This window comes from Sinocyclocheilus rhinocerous, unplaced genomic scaffold, assembly GCF_001515625.1.
Source record: "Sinocyclocheilus rhinocerous isolate Xijiao unplaced genomic scaffold, SAMN03320098_v1.1 scaffold184, whole genome shotgun sequence".
NCBI classification, from domain to species: Eukaryota; Metazoa; Chordata; class Actinopteri; order Cypriniformes; family Cyprinidae; genus Sinocyclocheilus; species Sinocyclocheilus rhinocerous.
This window is the reverse complement of record NW_015659717.1, coordinates 855,189-876,379: the sequence shown is the minus strand read 5'-3', so window position 1 is coordinate 876,379 and position 21,191 is coordinate 855,189. Positions and strand designations below refer to the sequence as shown.

The window sequence follows — 21,191 nt, the reverse complement described above, 5'->3', positions numbered from 1 at the left end:
TCGCTTAATTCTTTCCAATGTCCACTCGAAATAATGTGTGCTAGAGGTGCTCAAATGAAGGTTGATAGTTTGTGTAGCTCAAGGCTACTAAATATAAGACACAAAACAACCAGGCTGCAACTCGTGACATCTGAAAATGAGGAATTAAGTGGTTCAAAAGTTCTGTGTGTCACACCAAAACACGGTTCCCAGGTGAGGATTTTAACAATTAATTCAATTTACAAGTTTAATTTGTTAACACCAGTTAAAGCATTAAAGCTATAATAAACTAAATATATATATATATATATATATATATATATATATATATATATATATATATATATCATTCAGCATTTATTAATGTAGGTGAATATTAATTTATAGATTACTTTATTATTAACTAATGTTAATTTAACTACTGTATAATTTAAACTTGAAAAATGTTTTAGCATATTTAGTATAGAAATTAAACGCCACCTAAATTATTGAATTCTGCAAAAGTATTGATAGTTTATAATGCTGAATGCATTAAAGGAATAGTTCACCCAAAACGGAAAATTTGCTAAACATTTATTCACCATTAGGCCATCCGAGATTTAGATGAGTTTGTTTGTTCATCAGAACAGATTTGGAGAAATTAAATATTATTTACATAAATATATTCAAGTTAAAATTTAGTAGGTAACATAGGGAAAAACGGTAATCTGTTTAACCAGTATACAAAAGTATCCAAATTTGTAAGATTACATAAAAAAAGAATGGGCTCAGATATTAAAACTTTAATTTTTGAGCGTATTCATTCAATAAAAAGGCTCTTTCTGATATATAAAGTTAACAATCATATTATCTGAAAAAAAAAAAAAAAAGTCCTAAAAAAAAGTAATGTTTAGTGTTATTTGCACTGCCTAAATAAACTGTTGTGACCTGAAGTTTTAAAAGCACTCTGAGCTCAGTAACAAAACATAAAGGTTAAAATTGTAGTTCACAGCACCAAAACGCTGTTGTAGCAGTATCTGACAATTTCATTCATAATTTACACCGAAAGAGGAAATTCCCTTTACTTTAATAATTCACACTGCATTCTTCACTAAAAAGGCAAATCAGTCCAAGGCAGCTGAATGTAAACAGCACAGTTTAGAGTAGACAGCCTCGCTTAATTCTTTCCAATGTCCACTCGAAATAATGTGTGCTAGAGGTGCTCAAATGAAGGTTGATAGTTTGTGTAGCTCAAGGCTACTAAATATAAGACACAAAACAACCAGGCTGCAACTCGTGACATCTGAAAATGAGGAATTAAGTGGTTCAAAAGTTCTGTGTGTCACACCAAAACACGGTTCCCAGGTGAGGATTTTAACAATTAATTCAATTTACAAGTTTAATTTGTTAACACCAGTTAAAGCATTAAAGCTATAATAAACTAATTATATATATATAAATTCTGCAAAAGTATTGATAGTTTATAATGCTGAATGCATTAAAGGAATAGTTCACCCAAAACGGAAAATTTGCTAAACATTTATTCACCATTAGGCCATCCGAGATTTAGATGAGTTTGTTCGTTCATCAGAACAGATTTGGAGAAATTAAATATTATTTAGCAGTGAATGGGTGCTGTCAGAATGAGAGTCCAAACAGCTGATTAAAAACATCACAATAATTCATAAGTAATCCACACGACTCCAGTCCACCAATTAACTTCTTGCAAAGAGAAAAGTGTCATGTTTATATTAAACCAGTCCATCACTAAAATATTTTTAACGTCAAACCGGCTAAAATACGAGTTTCATAATATTACTTTCTCCAGTGAAAAAGACGTCTCATCTCAGCTGAATCAGGAGAGAAGTATGCAGAGATCAAGCACCATTTATAAGTAAAAACAGTCCAAAATACTGTAATATGTTGGTGGATTTTGATGTGAGAGGACAACAGGGGATGGACTTTTTCCACTAGAGGAAGCATTATTATTAGTGCTGTCAAACGATTAATCACATCCAAAATAAAATTTTTGTTTACATTATATACGTGTTTGTATTGTGTATATTTACTATGTATATATAAATACACACACATGCATGTATATATTTTAGAAAAAATATGTAACGTTTATATATTAAACAAATTCATATATATGATATGAATTATATGAATATAAATATATACATGTAAATATTTTCAAAATATATGCTGTATGTGTGTGTATTTATATATACATAATAAATAAACACAACACACACACATATATTATGTAAACAAAAACTTTTATTTCGGATGCGATTAATCGCGATTAATCGTTTGACAGCACTAATTATTATAGAATATTTTGAACAGAATCGAGAGTTTAAAGTTAAACATGTCTTGATGGTTTTGTTTCTTACAAACATGCAGCTTTTCACTTCACACAACATTATCTGACGGATTTGAGTCATGTGGTTTACTTGTGGATTATTGTGATGTTTTTATCAGCTGTTTGGACTCTCATTCTGACGGCACCCATTCACTGCAGAGGATCCATTGTTGAGCAAGTGATATAATGCTACATTTCTCCAAATCTGTTCTGATGAAGAAACAAACTCATCTACATCTTGGATGGCCTGAGGGTGAGTACATTTTAAGCACATTTTAATTTTTGGTCAACTATTCCTTTAAGTAATGTTAACAAATTGAATCATATAGTAAAGAGTTGCCAAATAAAGAATAAATCTATAATAAATGCTATTGAAATGTGCCCATGAAATGTATGTGTAAAGTGATAAGCATGTTGTGCATTGTACAAGTTAGCATTAATTCCACAGGTTTCCTTAGTAAACGATCATACATATTGCTATCAGAATCATCCCTCATAACTTCTAATACTCATATAAAAAAAAAAATCCTGAATGCTTACGGGACATCTTCACTTTTGCTCCTAGCCCTGACCAGCCCCTCACTGTCCTCGATGCTCTCTTTAATTAGACACTCCTTTAGGTTGGGCTGATTCCCGATATCAACCCCCTGCTCCTGGATCTCCTGCAGAAGAGCTTCCCAGCGCCGCTTGTCCTTCGAGACCTTCCAGGACAGCCTGACGTTGGATTGGAGGAGCGGGATGAGCAGAGGGTGCAACTGGTGCTGCTGCAAAGCCTCCTGGGAAGGCGCTAGGTCCTGCAGGGCTCGGTCGCAGTGTTCCTGAGCCTCACTGAGCTGTTCTAGTTCTTGAAAGCAGGTGACCAAGGCAGAGAGCGTGAAGAACCAATGAACCCTCTGGAGCTGGTTGAGCTGCAGGAGCTGATGGCATCCTAACTTCTCCTGGAGTCGCAGAGCATTGAGAAGAGAGCCCAGGGCGTCTTGGTACCGGCCCACTCGTATCAGCATCTGGCCCGCACGCAGATCACCCAGGTAGAAGAACTCAAGAAACGTGGGTGTGCTCCGTAGTTCAGGAAGGGAGTGAAGGTGGGTCAGGTACTGCTCGAATGCCCGGCTGCGCTTGGCAATGGTCTCGGCGACGAAGTTCTTGCGCAGCTTCTTGCGAGGGAAGAACACGCCATCCATCTCGTCTCCGTGACGGCGGCGCAAGCGGCTGTGTAGACGCTCGAAGTCAGTGTAGCGCCGCGTGATGACCGCGGGAGTCTTGTCAAACGTCCCAGAATGGATGACGTGAATCGTGTAGAGCTGATGAGAAAGACCACAAGTGTATTTGATTTCATGTGAAATCAGAAAAACAAAACCTGCAACCAGTGTTGGGCAAGGGTCCGTGTACTTGGCGACAAACGGATTTTCCTTTTGAAACTAGAAAACTAAAATCGGGAATCGAGCGTTCACTCGGTTTTTGTTTTAATATTGAAAGATGAGAAAACAGCTCCTTTTTCGTTTTTTTTCCCAAGAAACGAGAAACAAGAATTCAGCTTAATTTTTCGTTTTTCGTTCAGGGGTAGAAAAATGAACAAACAGCTTGAATATTCGATTTCTACACGTGGATTCTTGATGTGTTTATTGCAACTACATTTCATGTTTTTCTCATCAAATAACCAGACAAATGAATAGCTCGATACAATCCGTTCCGGGGAATTCTATGATAAATTCTATGATTTGCATCAGCTGGGCATGTATGATATGATGGCTGTCATATCCTACCCTGGTCGCCCAGTAAGTTTGTTTGTGTAATTAATTAATTACTTTTAAATAAAATATTTTAAACACTAATACAAAAAGGAAAGAATAATGTATTGACTTCTATAACAGGCCTATTATAACGTTCAAGAACCATCTTACAATCGGAGAACAACAGAGATAAAATACATACTCTTTGAGTTTTATAATGTAGTCTTTTTTTTTTTTTTTTTACTGATTATAATTGAGACCTCAAAAGGATATGCGCTTGTGCCGGCCGTGAGCTGCATGCGCACTCACACACAGGACTGTAACGCAAGATTTTCATAAATGTAACTTGCCATTTCGGGTTGATTCTCACCAAACCCCACAGAACGCTTGGAATATACGCCACGAGATTAATAGTATTATTTTACGACAGATTTGCATCTGCTTAAAAAAGTGAAAGTCGCCATTCTCTGGACATTTTGTGTGTGTGTGTGTGTGTGTGTGTTCGAAAAAAGAAGGTAATAAGCCTTTAGAATAACAAGGCGAGTAGTTACCCCTATAGTTCACACAGTTCCAATGCGATGTGTTAAATAAACTCAGTAAAATAAACAGCAGACAAACGTGACTAGTCAAGCGCAGAGCAGTATTGAAGTGTACAGCAAATATACAGTCATAACTTTGTTTTTGCTGAGTTTATTTAATTAATATTGAGTAGGCCTATTAATTGATGGCACTTGACTCGACAGTGCGTGTGCTACACCCTTTGTCAGGGTGATACAACTGTCCTGATATCATAATTAAGAAAAAGATTCAGATTTTTTAAAAATAAAATCTTAACACTTTTTTTTATTATTATTATTTCTATAAAAAAAATATTTTAACAAAACATTTGCCCACCAAATTGAAGCTATGTTGTGTGACCAATAGTTTTTATGGAGACATTTTAGAGTTATTAAATTTATATAAAAAAAGTTTTTAAAATCCATATGAAACCAATATTTATACAAAGAGTACATTTCTGTACATTTCTAAGAACTTGCATGTGTTTTAAACTACATTTTTACAAGTATTTTCCTTTTCTTTGGTGTGAACAGTCTAATTTGTCTTTTTCCCAAATTTAAAATGCTTGGTGATTAATGTTGGTATAAAAACAGTTTTGGTGACAGACTGAAAAATGGTTCTTGAAACTTGACTGAAATGGTTCACAGCTGGTGTTAGTGTACTTACCACATACTTGGAATTTGTCTCATGCACAACACTGGCGTCAGTCACCTCAAAAATAAGTTTTTCAGGAATGCAACGAGTTTTTGAGCTCCGCCAGTTTTCTTGTAGTTGTCTGGTGATCATGTTCGAGGTTTTTGGGGAAGGACCTATTGGGCTGGTGTCTATAAACCAAAGACAAGATTAACTGCAACTGTGAAGCATCAAAGTGAACTAAAAGTGAACTAAAAAAGAAGAAGTGAAATCTGCCTACAAATAGATTATTGTAAATACACAAGAACCATATCAAACGTGTTCAAGCTTAAAGGAAGAGCTCGTTACAAAACACTTGCTGTTTTTAAAAGAAGGTTTTTTTCCCATACAAGCTCTTTTCCATACAATGGCAGTTCATAATGAACACAGCTGACAGATTTTACATCGACACCAAAAACCACTGCTTTCCAGTTTGTTTGGTGACACGTCAGTTTGAATACACAGAATGGAGAATGTGATTCAAGAACTGCAAGTGCTGATATGATTTTCAGTGAAGTCTGACCCAAATTTGAATGATGAATCTAGCCTATTCCTCATCATATGAGTTCAGAACATTTGCTATAAGCCGTAAGTCAAATGGACTAATTTTTTTTTATTTTTTTTAACAACTCTGTTAAAAAAAACTTTGTAAAACTAAAAGTTTGGGGTCAGTAAGATTAAATAAAAATCAAACGTTTTATTCAGCACGGAAGCATTAAACTGATCAAAAGTGACAGATACTTTCTATTTATCAAAGAATCCTGAAAAAAGTTATAAAATTTCACACAAAAATATTAAGCAGAATTACATTTAAATATTTATGATAATAATAATATATCTTTCTTGAGCATCAAATCAGCATGTGTCACTGAAGACTGGAGTAATGATGCTGAAAATTCAGCTTTGCATCACAGAAATAAATTACATTTTAAAATATATTAACATAAAAAAACAGTTATTTTAAATTGTAATAATATTTCACAATTTTAAAGTTCTTACTGTATTTTAAACAAATAAATGTAGTCTTGGACAGCATAAATGACTAACCCCAAACTTTTGAACAATATTGTAAGTTTTGGAACAACACAAGAGTGAGTAAATGACTGTAAAACACGTGTTATTGATGACTACCTGTGCTGCTACATGCATTATCTATGGACTCTCCAAAGAAGTCAGAGTCGCTGTCTGGCCCCGACGCGTCTCCTGCATCCTCAGAGTCCAGGACCCCTTCACCCTCAAAGCACAGGGTTCCTCCGAGTCTGGCCGACACGCAGTCTGTATCGTCCTCAAGCTCAGAACTTTCTGGAAAGTCATCTGCTCCGTGACCGTCCGTCTCCGAAGGAAGCTCCCCTTCTTTGAACAGTGTGCGCCGAAGTCTGTCGAATAGTTTAGAGGCCATCCCAGCTTTTCTCCAACCCTGAAGAGCACAACAGACACATGATCCCAACACCACCTTGAGAAGCATTCCTGAATACAACAATATGCGTTCAAATCATGACATTACTTATGGCAGAGCCTTTAAAATCCTGTAAAACTACTGACTAGCAAAAGTATCAAACAAGCCTACAGACTGAGCCAGTAATGGAAACACTGAAACTTCAAACCTCTCATGAACTTTCATTGAGCTGTGAAACGAGAGAGCAGGGAAACTGATCCGTCACATAAATATTTATTATTTATTGAGGGGTTCTGTGAAAAGATCCTCACAACAGCACTGGATTGCTGTAATTTCCATGGAAGAAATCTGATGCCATAACAAGTAACTTATTTATCGTTACAGAAGTTTCTTCACACGGTACGGAAAGTTGCATAAACACTGAATATACAGCACATTTCAGGTTCATATTTTACAGACTGAGCCAGTAATGGAAACACTGAAACTTCAAACCTCTCATGAACTTTCATTGAGCTGTGAAACGAGAGAGCAGGGAAACTGATCCGTCACATAAATATTTATTATTTATTGAAGGGTTCTGTGAAAAGATCCTCACAACAGCACTGGATTGCTGTAATTTCCATGGAAGAAATCTGAGTAAAAGCAGATGCCATAACAAGTAACTTATTTATCGTTACAGAAGTTTCTTCACACGGTACGGAAAGTTGCATAAACACTGAATATACAGCACATTTCAGGTTCATATTTGAAGTCCTCACAATAATTCCCATAACCAACCTATATTAATCAGCATTCATTATTTGCACATGGAGAAACGTTTGAAAACATCCAGGAAAGTGGGAGCGTCTCTGAATCACTCCTAGCTTGCTACGTGCTAATAATAATAACATTGCGCTGAATCAGCAGCGCTTTCGCAAATTATAAGAAATTTGAAGATAATTAAATAAATTCATCTCTTAAATCCGTCAAATATCTGGTACGCAGCACTAAAAGTTGTCAGACGCAGGGTTTGAGCTTAACTCACCTAACTTTTCTTGCTAACTATGGCTAATCCTAACATTTCAACTCCAAAGGGATGAACAAACATATGAAACGCATGGATATCTGCACTTACCCGAGTTACAGACCTCTAAACTACATACGATCAGCTCTTCATGGTGCTGGTTAAATCATTTTCATGTGCAAATAAAGAGACGGAGCGGTGTTAACATGGATATGGAGTTATTCACTGACCATTAAGTTAGTTAGAAGTGGGCGGACACTCGCTTGGCAACTGACTGACAGCTATAAAACAGGAGAAAACATTTTAAATACATTCTTAAAATATACTTCATTATATATTTATATATAATTTTGTGCATTTTTCGTTTGTGCTTTTAACTTTAAATTCTGGATTATTTCGTTTATCATGACATGTAAATCGTTTTAAACGAAATTGTTTCAGTAAAAAGTTTTTTATTGTATAATTTATCTGTCATACATGTGACAAGTAACATTTTTCTAAGAGCATATGAATATGTTTCTATTTATATATTAAAGCTACAACTTTATTACGTTAAAAATACGGCTTTTTATTATATCTTTAACACCGGAAGTCAGTTAGTCTCACTATAAGTAATTCATTACAATGAAAAAAAAAAACGTTGCATCATTTTGCAATTTACAGGAAAATTGTGAAAATATTCGCAGGTTGGGTTACTTTATTTCGTTCGATTGCACTCCAGTCTGACAGGTGGCGCTGAACGCAACTCATGTTAGCGCTTCAAACACAGAGGAAGAAAATCAATAAAACGCGCTTTGAAAAAAACATCACAACAACAGTCCTCTCGTTGGTTTTGGTTTGTGTAACATAATGGCATCCAAAAAGCAGTTAAATATACGTAAAGTAGAGAAAGCAGCTTCAAGTGACTCAAAAAAGTAAGATTTCATATTTAAGGTCAAGTTCAAGTCTTCAGTTTTTATTAAGTTCATCATATAATGTTAACTTGTTGCTTGAATAATGTAAACGAATAATGTAAACATCAACCTGGCTCACTTGTTTTTACACGGTGTTCTATGAATTGTTATGTATTACCTGAAAATACGAGTGCTAATGTTGGTATTGTAAAATGTATTGGTTTACATATGTTAAAGTATTTTCTCACCGTGATCCAGGCGACATAATTCGAAAATGGCAGTGAATAAACCAACCTGACTTGATTTAAAAATCAAACACGAATAAAATGAAAGTAATTTATGCAGAAAATGGCGTGGTAAGATGACACTATTACTGCTAAATAATTATTAGGTCTAATAACAACTAAAATTCATGAACTATCTGTATCAAAGTCCAAATTAAACTCAATGAGTTCAACCAGATACTGAGTCTCATTTAGACATCACAAAACAGCATCTGGTTGTCATTTAACTCATCCTTTTCTGTATGAATTTACTCTTAATCAGTTTCATGTGTATACAGATATTCAGACAGCCTCTCTTTTTTTAGTTTATCAGCTGAAAATGAAGCCAGCAGCGGAAATAACAGCGGTGCAAGGAGGAAAACCAAAGGTAAGAGCACCCACCATTCATTCAGTGTCATAACTCATTGATGTTATCCTGACAATTTCATCTGATCTTATTGATTTTTAGCGTCGGGCACGATTGTGAAGGCTAGATACATGCAAACTGAAACAAAGGCTCCTTCAAAGGTAACAGACAGCAAAATAATGGGAAGAAACTGTATGTTATGTCTCATAGTAATGTTATCCTCCAACATCTGTGCTGCTGGGTCTAATTTCTCTGTCATTTTATATTAATATGAGGGCTGGTGTGTTCTGTAGGGCAGTGTACAGCAGCAATCAGTGCTGATGCCACCCAGACCGTCCTCTCCCCGAGTAAGCAACCCGCGAAAGCCGAGGGAAGGCGTACCGTCGAGACGTACAATGAGCTGTCTGGCACACAATGACTCTACCGGTGAGTGTTTGGCTGGACTGTAGATGTGTCAAATTAAATATTCACTTTTGCATTTGTTGGATCTAGGTTGTCGAGTAAGCTTTGTTTTATTAGATAAGTTAAAGTTCCTTACAAGATAATTGCTGAATGCGATATTGAGCATGTAATGTTTTCCCACAGTGGTCGCCAGCATTCTGGAATCCTCAAATGTGGGAGGAAATGTCTTGCAGTCGACTGTTTTGGATGGTCACTGCATTCGTCCAGATTTTGATGTCTCTGTCATTAACGGTGTAGTAAAGTCTAGAGTAATATGAATTTTTTTATTTTTTTTCACCAGACCTGTTTGCTTAATATGTTGATTATATTTTCCAGATAAAGTTGCACAGCCAAACACAATGGACCCTGATAATGAGGAAAGGGACATAGCGATGGAGACATTTATTTTGGCCTTCCTCACTGCTAAGGTCTGAGGTTAAGTTAATGTATTTTACTGAAAGTGCCTCACAAATGTACCTATGATATGTTTTTAAAATAGCAACATTTTGTCTTTAAATGTAATGAAAGATGGTCACTAGAATGTGCCTCACATAAATATGAAATTGTATTTTTTTATTTGTTCATTTTTTTTCTTTTTTTTTTTTCTTTTTTCTCACTGCTCCTGACGACACCTACCACAGACCTCAATACTTGATTTAGATCAATTATGTTTTTTAAAAATTAAGGTGAAGTGTTCAGGTTATAAATTAAATTACTATAATTTTTTTATTACTAATTCAATTTATATATTATAATATATTAAGAAAAACTATTTAAATATTTGTCGTTTTAACTACAATTAGATATAGTACAATATAAGGATTCCCAGTTGTGTCCCTACTTTTTGTCTGATATTTATATATATATATATTTTTTTACAAAAATCCAGCAAAATCACAGTGATTTTACATCCAGGGTTATTATAGTTAACAAAAATTAAAATTGAAACTAAAATTAAAACCATAAAAAGAAAACCTTTTCATTACCTGAAATAAAATAAACGTTAACTTGAATAAAATTTCAGCTTTATTTCCGCTAGTTGCCAAGGCAACATTTCTAATTTTAAATGTTTAAATTGATGTACTAAAATAACCTAAATAAAATTAATAAAAGCTATATAGATGTGTATAAAAAAAAACAATTAAAAAAAATTACTAAAACAATAAAAGTACTAAAACAAGAACTAAAATTCAAATGTAAGAATACTTTCCATATTTCCCCTGTATTGAAATAAGCAGAGCTAGCAACACCAAACAAAAAAAATGGCTACTAATGCATGTGCCATATGCAAATTATGAACATTAATCCAAAATATTTTTATGCATAAATATATTACATGTATAGGCTTCTTTCAGTTGTATGGCTTTTTTTGTCTTAATGTTATATTTTGTGTTTGAAATGTGTATTTAAAGCCCTCGTTTGGTAAGGTTTTTATGTTTCTCTGTCTAGATTGAGCATAATACCCGAAAATTTCGAGAGGAGGCTGAGAGGAATATTCTGGCTGTGATGGAGAAAGAGCAGCAGTTATCTGCTCAGGTTAATCAGAAGAAACGGCAGTATCTGCTGCTGGAAAAGCAGAAACAGCTCAACAGTTTACTGGACTTACAGGTCATCTTCACACATTTAACACTGTTGCTTAAATCTCCACGATGACACATCTCACATTTGAGTCCCTCTTCTTTGATGCAGATCGAGGCTCTAGGTCCTGTTGCTGCCGCAGCAAACACATTTGCAGAGGAGTACAAGTCATTTGCCACTGCCATTGATGCCACGAGACACAAGCTTCCTGTGAAGAACGTGCACATTGGAGAGGACGCAGACCAGTTTTTAGGTGAGATTTGCTTAACCTGGAGGAAAAAAGCTTTGTGTTGTAGTCGATACCATTTTAGAATTTAATGTACTTTCTGTCTGAAAATGTTTTGTCAATTCAATTGATTTTTTATTTTATAGTGATTCCAACCCAGTTTATTGAATAATATTTCTCTTGCACAGACAAAGCTGTTGAATCTCTGAATCGGAGTGAGCGTGTCTTGCAACATTATACAAAGGACATTCCCACTGATTGTGAGGCTTCAAAACAGTGTCTCAGAGAGATGGAAGATACAGCTAATGAAATCAGCCAACAGGTGACAAGGTAGGAGTGCTTCAGTCTCCATATAAGAATATATATTTTCTCTGTGCCATTCTTTATTTAAACTTGATCTGATTCTGTCTTTGTTTGGATTTATTTTCACTTTAGGACTTTTTCCGATCTTCTGGAGGTGTCCTCGCTTGTAAGCCGAGAGACCGTTTTAATCAAGCAGTCATTGGAGGAAGAAGACATCGGACCGAGCACAGCCCAGACACTCTTCTGTCCCTCCATATGATACATTATCACATCTGTTTACAATTAAATAAAGCATGCTAATAATCAGTGAATTGTAGGTATTTATTTCATACATTGCTGCAGAATGATTAAAAGAATTTGTCATGTGTTCAGTCAGACTGGTGGTGGAGTGTATTTAATAAAACAACAACCGTATTGATTCATGTGTGTTATAACAAGAGAACACCGTTTAGTTGGCTGTTTTTGTTCAATTTCTTTTTATATTCTAAATTGTTTTTAAATTGAGATCAACAACCCAAACAGTATGTATCTGTGTATGTAGATAGAGAAATATGTGATGCCATACTTCTATTTTATTAATAACTTTAAAGTCCTTTACACCTAACATTTAATTAGTGCTAACTGAACTGACTTGTGAAGGGAATTAGGAAGTAAATTACGGTTGTTGCTTTTCATGCTCCTATACGCAATCCACTTTTCCTAAAAACTGAACATAAAATCTATTTCAAGAAAACAATACAATAATGCAAACACATTTTAGGAATCTAGAACTTTTTTTATTATTATTATTAATAGAGATTTGATTAAATGTTCTACTTCACATAGGAAATCTTTTAGAGTATCTATTTTAATAAGAAACCTTGTGAAAATAAAATTTTCCCACAAGGATAAGAAAGAGGATTCTAAGATTTGTTTTGGTTTACAAAACAACAAACAACATCTTTAATGTGTAAATTACGAAGCATAATAAATACGTAGCACTTGTCGGATATGACGTACATTTGCGTGAAACCCGGCGACCAATCGGAGCTGTCTTTACTGCAAGTGTCGTCTGAAGAGCTGCGCTCGAGGTCGACCTGACCAATGAACAAAACAGCCATGAGCGTCGGGTGAGTCTCCCAAAAGTTCCATTTTTATTTTGATTAACGCATGATGATATGCCGTGAACACATTATATTCAAACACCAGTCAGAAAGCCTAACTGTTAACCATTTGATACAAAGAGTATCCGCAGACAGAAACAGTCTCCGTTCGTTGTGACAAAGCTAATGTCATTACAATATAAAGCAGAACATACAACTAGCAGGTTACAGCATGCACATGTCAGATTGTTATAATTGCATAACATGTAGTTTAGAAATAATCCGTTTTCAATTATAAACGAGATACATTTATGTCAGTAAAGAGAAAAAAATATTCAAAAAGGTAGCAGTGAGCATCTTCCAGACCTTAGAAGTGCAATACTGGAAACTAGGCTAATATATATATGTAACCCTGGACCAAAAAAACAGTTGTAAGGGTCAATTTATTTAACCTTTTTTTTCCCTCTGAAAGCAGAATAAATAAGCTTTCCATTGATGTATGGTTTGTTATGATAGGACAATATTTGGTTGAGATACAACTATTTGAAAATCTGGAATCTGAGGGTGCAAAAAAATCAAAATATTAAGAAAATCGCCTTTAAAGTTGTCCAAATGAAGTTCTTAGCAATGCATATTACTAATCAAAAATAAAGTTTTGATATATTTACGGTAGGAAATTTACAAAATATCTTCATGGAACATGATTTTTACTTAATATCTTAATGATTTTTAGCATAGAAGAAAAATCTTTAATTTTGACCCATACAATGTATTGTTGGCTACAAATATACTCTTGCTACTTATGACTGATTTTGTGGTCCAGGGTCACATATATCAAAGTTTTCTATTTTAATAAATAGAATAATTTTCTATTTTCTATTCTATATGTCTATTCAGCAACATGGTCTAATAATTATTGAGTGTCAGATAATTCTGAATCATTAGCAGCTGCTGTCAGTTTGTCATACATTATAAATGTATTTGTATGTTTTCTGTCTTGTTTGATGTTCAGGTGGCATCAGTCTAGGAGGGGCCGAGGACACAGGCATAAGGAGCAAGGTCGAGCGAACAGGGAACAGGTGGTGGAGCAGAAAGCTGAAGACTCAGTGCCTCATGGCACCTGTATGACTATGTGTCCTGCTTATGAATTACGCCAGCGGGAAGCACAGAATCGACTGCACAGGTTTGAGATGGTGGCCGGCACAGAGCGGGATCGTTTACCACGTGCTGATGTCTCACGTGCCGTCAAAGAGTTTTCGAGACCTGCAGCGGGGAAAGACTCCACGAGAGCCAGCGACCTTCGACCTCCATCTGTGCTTTTAAAGACTGTGTGTCACCTAGTCGATGAGATTGCAGCTTCTTCTACTTCTCAGCCGTGGACGGAGGTATGGAAATGGCATCTTGTCATTCCTTTATCTGTAATATGATGGCCATTTCAAGCTTGTCTTGTTTATGACCCACAGGTGTATAGTTTTGTGTTTGACCGTCTGCGTAGTGTTCGGCAGGACATGATTATCCAGCGTGTGTCGGGGCCGGACTGTGTGGCCGTGCTGGAGAAAAGCGTGCGTTTCCTTCTCTACGCCTCCTACAGACTCTGCGGGCAGCAACTTCAGTATTTTGACCCGCGCATCAATGACACTCACCTGCAGGAATGCTTGAGCTGGTTGCTGGAGAGCTACAGAGATGGGAAGCACCAGCATCAAGAGGAGTTTCAGGCATTGAGTCTTCTCTATAACTTGGGTGAGTGAGTCGAAGCTGCTAGATACGGTGGCCAAGAAGTGCAGAGCAAATCACAATTCTGAAAACAAAATAACAAATTACAAATGCAAATGCAAGTCTAAAAAACAAAATAACAATTCAGAAAGCACAACAACAATTCAGAAAACATTATAACAAGTCAGAAAACACAATGACAAATCCGAAAACAAATTTACAAGTCAGAAAACACAACGACAAATCAGACAAACCGGAAAAGGTAGGTATAGTTTGAGACAGCGCCATTGGTTTGGGATTACTCACCGCTGACTGGACGAGACATCTGTCAATCAACGTATACAGGGAAGAACCAGCCGAAGAACAGCAGAGTCGTGGTAGAAAGTTCGGAGATGGTATTAAAGTAGCTCAGTTTAAATGGTCAGCTGTGCCAGTGGCTCAACTAATAGTACTTTGATAAAAAGTAATATTTGCCTGCATATGCTGGTAATACTATTACAGGTACTGTTGAAAATGGGTTCACTACATTCAAATATCCTGAATATTTCACCTTTTTCCTCAATAATAAATAATAGTGTGTAGCAAATTTATAGTTTGGAATGGGATTTGGTGTGTTTTTATAATTAAAACTAAAACAAAAACTATTAAAAACTATTTGTTAATTGAAATAAATATTAGATGAAAAAGTTTAAAAACAAAACTTAGAAATGTTGGCAAGTAAATTAGAAACTAATGAAAAGGACAAAAGCGCATAACTAAATTATTAAAATTTAAACTAAAATTAAAATGAAATATGAAAATAACAGCTAAATATTAATAAAAACTATAGTAGTATTTATAAAACATTCTAGTCAAGTTCCAGTCCTTGATTATGATTGGTTGAGCCATTGTAAATTATTCTAGATTTTTGTCGGATTTTGTTGTGAATTGTTTCTTAATAGGTGGGTTAAGCACATGCTAACCTTTTTATAAAAGCAATAAAACCCAGTGAAGCCATAGTTTACATTGAATTTAGAACAGCTAAGGGGTTTTGGACACTCTGCTGCTTGTCATAAGAACCCCCTTTATCTGTTGTAAATTCACTGTAAACCCCGGCTTCACTGGGCTTATTGCTTTAATAAATAACACTAAAATAACACTGTGTATTTTGTATGTTTTTTCACATTTACATTAATGCTTCCACACATATTCCACTGTTTTCACATCTTACTTTGTCACACTTAAAGGGATAGTTCACCCAAAAAATTCTGTCATTAATTACTCACCCTCATGTCGTTCTAAACCCATAAGACCTTTCTTCCACTTCGGAACACAAATTAAGATATTTTTGATGAAGTCCGAGAGCTTTCTGACCCTCTATAGACAGCAAGGATCCTAACACGATCAAGGCTCAGAAATGTAGCAAGGACATCATTAAAATAATTAATGTGACATCAAGGGTTCAACTGTAATTTGTCTGTCTCCTCCATGTCACCCTAAAGGCACCATTTTGGAGAGTATCACATACGTAAAGAATGTATGCTGTTCTGTGTCAGCAGCATCGTACGCGGATATGCTGTTTACGCTTGATCTAAATGTAAACAATGTATCCGCGAACATACATTGCATACGTTGTTTATGTATGTGATACTCTCCAAAATGGTGCTATAGGGTGACGCGGAAGAGACGAATTGTTGAACAAAGTTGTTATTTTTGTTTTCTTTGTGCACAAAAAGTATTCTCGTAGCTTCGTAAAATTAAGGTTGAACCCCTGATGTCACATGGATTATTTTAACGATCTCTTTACTATGTTTCTGAGCCTTAATCGTGTTAGGATCCTTGCTATATGGAGAGTCAGAAAGCTCTCGGACTTCATCAAAAAATATTTTAATTTGTGTTCCGAAGATGAACGAAGGTCTTACAGGTTTGGAATGACATGAGGGTGAGTAGTTAATGACAGAATTTTCATTTTTGGGTGAACTATCCCTTTAAGTGTACATATGGAAAAAAACACTAATGGAGTTCTAAAAGAGATAAACAGATCAGCTGTCATCTTTTTTCTTGTTTTCAGGTTCATCTCAAGCCATTACACATGTTCTGGAGCTGCCCGAGAGGATACGCAGCTCTCCGGCTGTTCAACTGGCTCTGGCCGTGAGCAGAGCACATATGGAGCGCAACCCAGTTCGGCTGCTCCGTCTAGCCCAGAGACTGGACTTCATCCAGGTCTGTGCTGTCCACCGACACCTGCTGCCCTGCAGGACAGACCTGCTCCTGCTCTACAGCCACGGACACAGCAGCCGCAACTGCCGCTACCCGCTCCAGAGACTGGCACGCCTCCTCTTTCTGAAAGATGCGCTGGCTGCGCAGCTGTGCCTGGTGTGCGGCGTAAACGTCACTGAAGAGTGGGTGAACTTCTCTAAGAGCTCCTTCACTGACGCTCCGTCTGGAGATCTGCAGTGCAGACGTATGCATGAGCCGCTGGATGACGAGCGGTGGAACTGTTCTGCTGGCAGCGTGATTCATGGCTGTGTCTGAAACACACTGTTGTTCGTTTGTACTGTTTGTTTCTCTACCTTTTATTTTTTGGGTTATGCCATGTTTGTATTTTTTTTTTATAGTAAATATTTCAGAACAATTTCCCACTTCTGAATTAGTCCAAAAACCTGTGCAGTTTCATTAAAGCTTTCATTTTTTTGCATAAACTTGGCAAACTCAGGGTTTTTCGGTGGCCCGAGTTACAGACCTCTAAACTACATACGATCAGCTCTTCATGGTGCTGGTTAAAGGGGTACATAGCGGCTTGGTCGTTGGATGCGCCGGCGAGTGTGTGGGCGGTGCATTGCTCTGAGGCGGGGCGAGCAGCACCGCATTGACTGAGTGAGGAGGAAATAGCTCTTTTGTGAGAATGTATGCATTTTTATTGAATGAACATTCAACACACAAACATTTGAAAACATGAACTTGTGACTCATGGCTTTGGCGCGCTTTTGAGCCTCCGCGAAGCGCTCAGTGATGGACTACACGGCGTCACCAAAAAGGCCATGTCAGTATTTGCATGCGATTTGCATACTTCGCGTCAATTGGCCAGTCATTTGGACTGGCAGGAGCCAATAGGACTTCAGGAAAGGTTGGAAGGGAAGGAGTTCCCATAACGGAGAAATATCTCCGTGATGTCTCGTGAAAGCTCGAGAGGGAATAATGTGTTTTTTGAACCTTAAACCGCATAAACACATTTCATTACACCAAATGCACAAAATAATGTTCTTTTTAGCAGCATCATATGACCCCTTTAAATCATTTTCATGTGCAAATAAAGAGACGGAGCAGTGTTAACTGTTATTCACTGACCATTAGAAGTGGGCAGACACTCGCTTGACGACTGATTGGCAGCCATTTTAAATATTTTTTGCGAATATATTTCATAATATATTTACATCTAATTTTGTGCTTCCTTCTATTATTATTATTATTATATCCTGTGTTCCCATCGATATGATCCCTACACAGTGTTCATTGCTCCCTACTATCTGAGCAGGGGAAATCCATTGAAGTTTACTTCACTTCAGAACATTCATTCACGGATTTACGCTGCGCTGCGTAGATCACACACATCACACTCACACGTCTTCACATCCAGTGCGAGGACTGGAATTGGGAATCGCTGATGTAGCCTATTGTAGTAAATGTTGTCTCTGGTATTCTGGTCTGTGAGCGTATATGCGTTCAGGAGGCGTGGCTTTGGACGGTGATTGCAGGGAGGGTGGGACGTTCGCTTTCAGTGCTATCAGGCTAAAGTTAGCATTTTCCAAGATCTCCTACTGCACCTTTAATTTAATTCTGTATATTGAGCAGCGGACGATGTTAAATCCAAATAGGAGATATCTGAGGAAAAATGCGTTGTTGGTTTTTTGCCACCTAGCGTGCAGGCGTGAATTAGCAGAAGGCGAACATTAACAATCGTTTCACGCTCGGTGTAAAAGCACCGTTCGTCGGCGATTCGCATCGCACTCAGTGTGAAACGGCCTTTATATTACATTTTGTGCATCACTTGGTATCTGTTTCTGAGGCATTGTGAAGAGTTGTACCACACACAATGAAACCCCATTGGTCCAAACTCTGCTTCACATAACTGCATAGTAAACATCAAATGTTATGATTGGCTGTGATTGTGACAGTTGTTTTCAGTGTGAACAAATTGCTTGTTGCTGGAAATTTGTCTATCGATAATGATTAGGTGTAAGGACCATACTGTATAAATTAGGTGATGTACGCTTATTAATGAAATGAATCACTGTTTTTTTTACACACTATGCACTACAAATTAATTCATAATGTTTAAAAAATGAAATTGTGCATTATCCATCGACAATAGTTTTGGTAGATTTTGCTAAACACTGTTAATTGGCCAAACTCAAAATGGGCAAAAAGTGTCTGATTTATCATTAGTATCTATTTCTTTATGGCGACCCATCTATTAAACAAATTTGCACAGAAAATTACATTAATAAAAAACCCCTGTAAGGAAATGAATGTCTTTCTGTTGTAAAAATGTAAATATTCAGATTAAATAAAAGGGCAAACCTTGAAATTATGAAATAAACAAGAATATAAATAACTTTAAATGAATGTGAACAGACAATTAACAAACCCCTGCAAATAAAAATGTGCGAATTGGATGTGTAAAAAAATAAATAAAATGCAAACCTTGGAATTATGGTTATATAAACAATAATATTTCATGTATTATTAACAAACCCTTCAAGTAAAAGAATGCCATTCTAACAAACAAATAAATAAGTAAATAAATAATGCAAACCTTGGAATTATGATAACTATAGTATAATCTAAACAATAATAGGCCTATACATTGCATTATTTGAATGTGAAGAGACTATTACCGTATTAACAATTTTTTTCAATAATAATCAATAATTAACAATTATTAATTTTTTTTTTTTTCAAATAGGTAAACACTTGATGAAACCACACAATAAATCTAAAATAATCTCTGGGTCTGTTATGTATCTGTGATGGTTGTGGTGTCCTGTGGTGATGAAGCAGTGAGGGAAGCATCTGTAAATGTGTTACTGCAGAAACATGGGGGAAGCAGAGACTGTGCCATCCGACGAAAAACAAGCAGAAACCGGCATCTGTACCGCCGAGGAATCGATTGTATGGAGTCAAGAAGTAGAAGTGTGTCTTTTTCACGCAATGCTGGGTCATAAACCCGTAGGTAAGTTGAAATTATTCTTGATTTATGTGAAATAACAGGCCCTGAACTCCACACGCGAAACAATAGCTTATAACATCATAAATAAGACCATATGCTCCTTTTTACCTTTTAAGTATCTAAAATCAATTAATAATGCAGTTATTTAATCATACCAATCAGATTTTAAAATACTGATAAAGTGTTTGAGTTAATTTAAGGGTTTTCAGTGATACTTTATTGAGCTTTGTCGAGTCCAGTCGCTAATTGTTAAAAGAAAATTGAATATAGTGATTGCATGCACGGCTTTGTTACAGTTTTGAGATATATTGTAGACTATCGTTGAGTATTTGTATTTTTAAGCACTAATATTGTGTTTATGGAGGGAGTATAGCAGTGAATGTGTGTTGACGTTAGTAAACATTAGGGCGGCTGCTAACTAGCATGATAGCATCATGGCTAGGCTAATTTACAGCAACACAAAGGTGTTTTCTGTGCTGTAAGGAGAGTGTCTCTGTGAAACTGTCTCATATCTTCAGGAGTGAATCGACATTTCCACATGATCTGTATTCGCGATAAGTTCAGTCAGAACATCGGCAGGCAGGTGTCATCTAAAGTCATCTGGGATCACCTGAGCACCATGTATGATATGCAGGCGCTGGTAAGACAACTCGACTCCTGCTTTTTTGGGATGATAAGATGTATTGTATGATATGCATTCACTGCATGCATTGCACATTACAGTAATGTCATGTATTATTTGTGGGATTCAAAACTCTAGATTGAAAATTTGGTATTTAAAATTGAAATATTGCATAATTTCTCAACCCTGGAAATAAAGTTTTAAGGTTTTTAAAACAATGAAACGTTGTGATGTATAATTAATAAATGTAACGTTATTTAAGATTCTGCACTCGGTCACTAATCAAATAAGCACATTTGTGATAGTCAAATGTTGAAATACTAAGACTGTATTTATGTTTTGAGTAAACACAAATACTTTTTCAGTTCAACTTCTCATTGTTATGCAAATAATATATAAAAAAAAATATATGAGAAAATGCTAAATAAAAGCATTTTCACTAGTGGTCCTAGACTTTCTGACCCTAATACATTTTTGTTACTTGAAATAAAATAAATGTAAACTATAATAAACAATTTTTAACTGAAATGAAATAAGTAATTATTGTTTAGTTTGCAAGGCAACATTTCTCATTTTCATTTAGTTTAACTTAATTTATTAAAATAACCAAAAAAGAATAAAAAAATGAAAACTATATATAACACACACACACACACACAGACACTGCATGAGGGTCATAGTAGGTCAATATACAAACACACACACACTATGAAGATCATTGCAACATGGGACCAAAACACAGTACTCTGTATATTACTGATTTATTTTCAATTGTATGTTATTTAATGATAATTATTGTATTAATTATA

At 35.9% G+C, this 21,191-nt stretch overlaps 4 protein-coding genes across 6 annotated transcripts in view; 3 read left to right on the top strand and 1 right to left on the bottom strand.

Moving 5' to 3' along the window:
* Positions 1–2,585: 2,585 nt before the first annotated feature.
* Positions 2,586–7,927, bottom strand: LOC107724185 (sorting nexin-21-like). The gene is made up of 4 exons (XM_016532994.1): positions 7,797–7,927; positions 6,418–6,703; positions 5,281–5,438; positions 2,586–3,627 (listed from the first exon to the last, which is right to left on the bottom strand). The coding sequence occupies exons 2-4, from the start codon at positions 6,683–6,685 to the stop codon at positions 2,863–2,865; spliced, it is 1,191 nt and encodes a 396-aa protein (XP_016388480.1). The 5' UTR covers positions 6,686–6,703; positions 7,797–7,927; the 3' UTR covers positions 2,586–2,862.
* A 520-nt stretch (positions 7,928–8,447) lies between these two features.
* Positions 8,448–12,062, top strand: LOC107724184 (HAUS augmin-like complex subunit 8). Of its 2 annotated transcripts, none has more exons than XM_016532993.1 (10): positions 8,448–8,596; positions 9,168–9,229; positions 9,311–9,369; positions 9,502–9,634; positions 9,794–9,901; positions 9,986–10,077; positions 11,099–11,257; positions 11,339–11,480; positions 11,642–11,783; positions 11,889–12,062. In XM_016532993.1, exons 1-10 carry the CDS (start codon positions 8,535–8,537, stop codon positions 12,013–12,015), a joined length of 1,086 nt encoding a protein of 361 aa, XP_016388479.1. In that variant the 5' UTR covers positions 8,448–8,534; the 3' UTR covers positions 12,016–12,062. The 2 variants fall into 2 exon arrangements, with proteins under 2 accessions (XP_016388479.1, XP_016388477.1); XM_016532991.1 differs by having other exon boundaries at positions 8,448–8,599.
* A 709-nt stretch (positions 12,063–12,771) lies between these two features.
* On the top strand, positions 12,772–17,257 carry LOC107724183 (SAC3 domain-containing protein 1-like). The gene is made up of 4 exons (XM_016532990.1): positions 12,772–12,865; positions 13,851–14,223; positions 14,302–14,578; positions 16,602–17,257. Exons 1-4 carry the CDS (start codon positions 12,840–12,842, stop codon positions 17,063–17,065), a joined length of 1,140 nt encoding a protein of 379 aa, XP_016388476.1. The 5' UTR covers positions 12,772–12,839; the 3' UTR covers positions 17,066–17,257.
* Positions 17,258–19,491: 2,234 nt separating this feature from the next.
* Positions 19,492–21,191, top strand: part of LOC107724191 (MRG/MORF4L-binding protein-like) — an 11,218-nt gene continuing 9,518 nt past the window's right edge. The window contains exons 1-2 of one of the 2 annotated variants that reach the window (XM_016533006.1): positions 19,492–19,763; positions 20,279–20,400. In XM_016533006.1, the coding sequence (XP_016388492.1) occupies positions 19,610–19,763; positions 20,279–20,400 (276 nt within the window). In that variant the 5' untranslated portion in view covers positions 19,492–19,609. The remainder of the gene's footprint in view (positions 19,764–20,278; positions 20,401–21,191) is intronic. The other variant, XM_016533007.1, reaches the window with a different exon arrangement.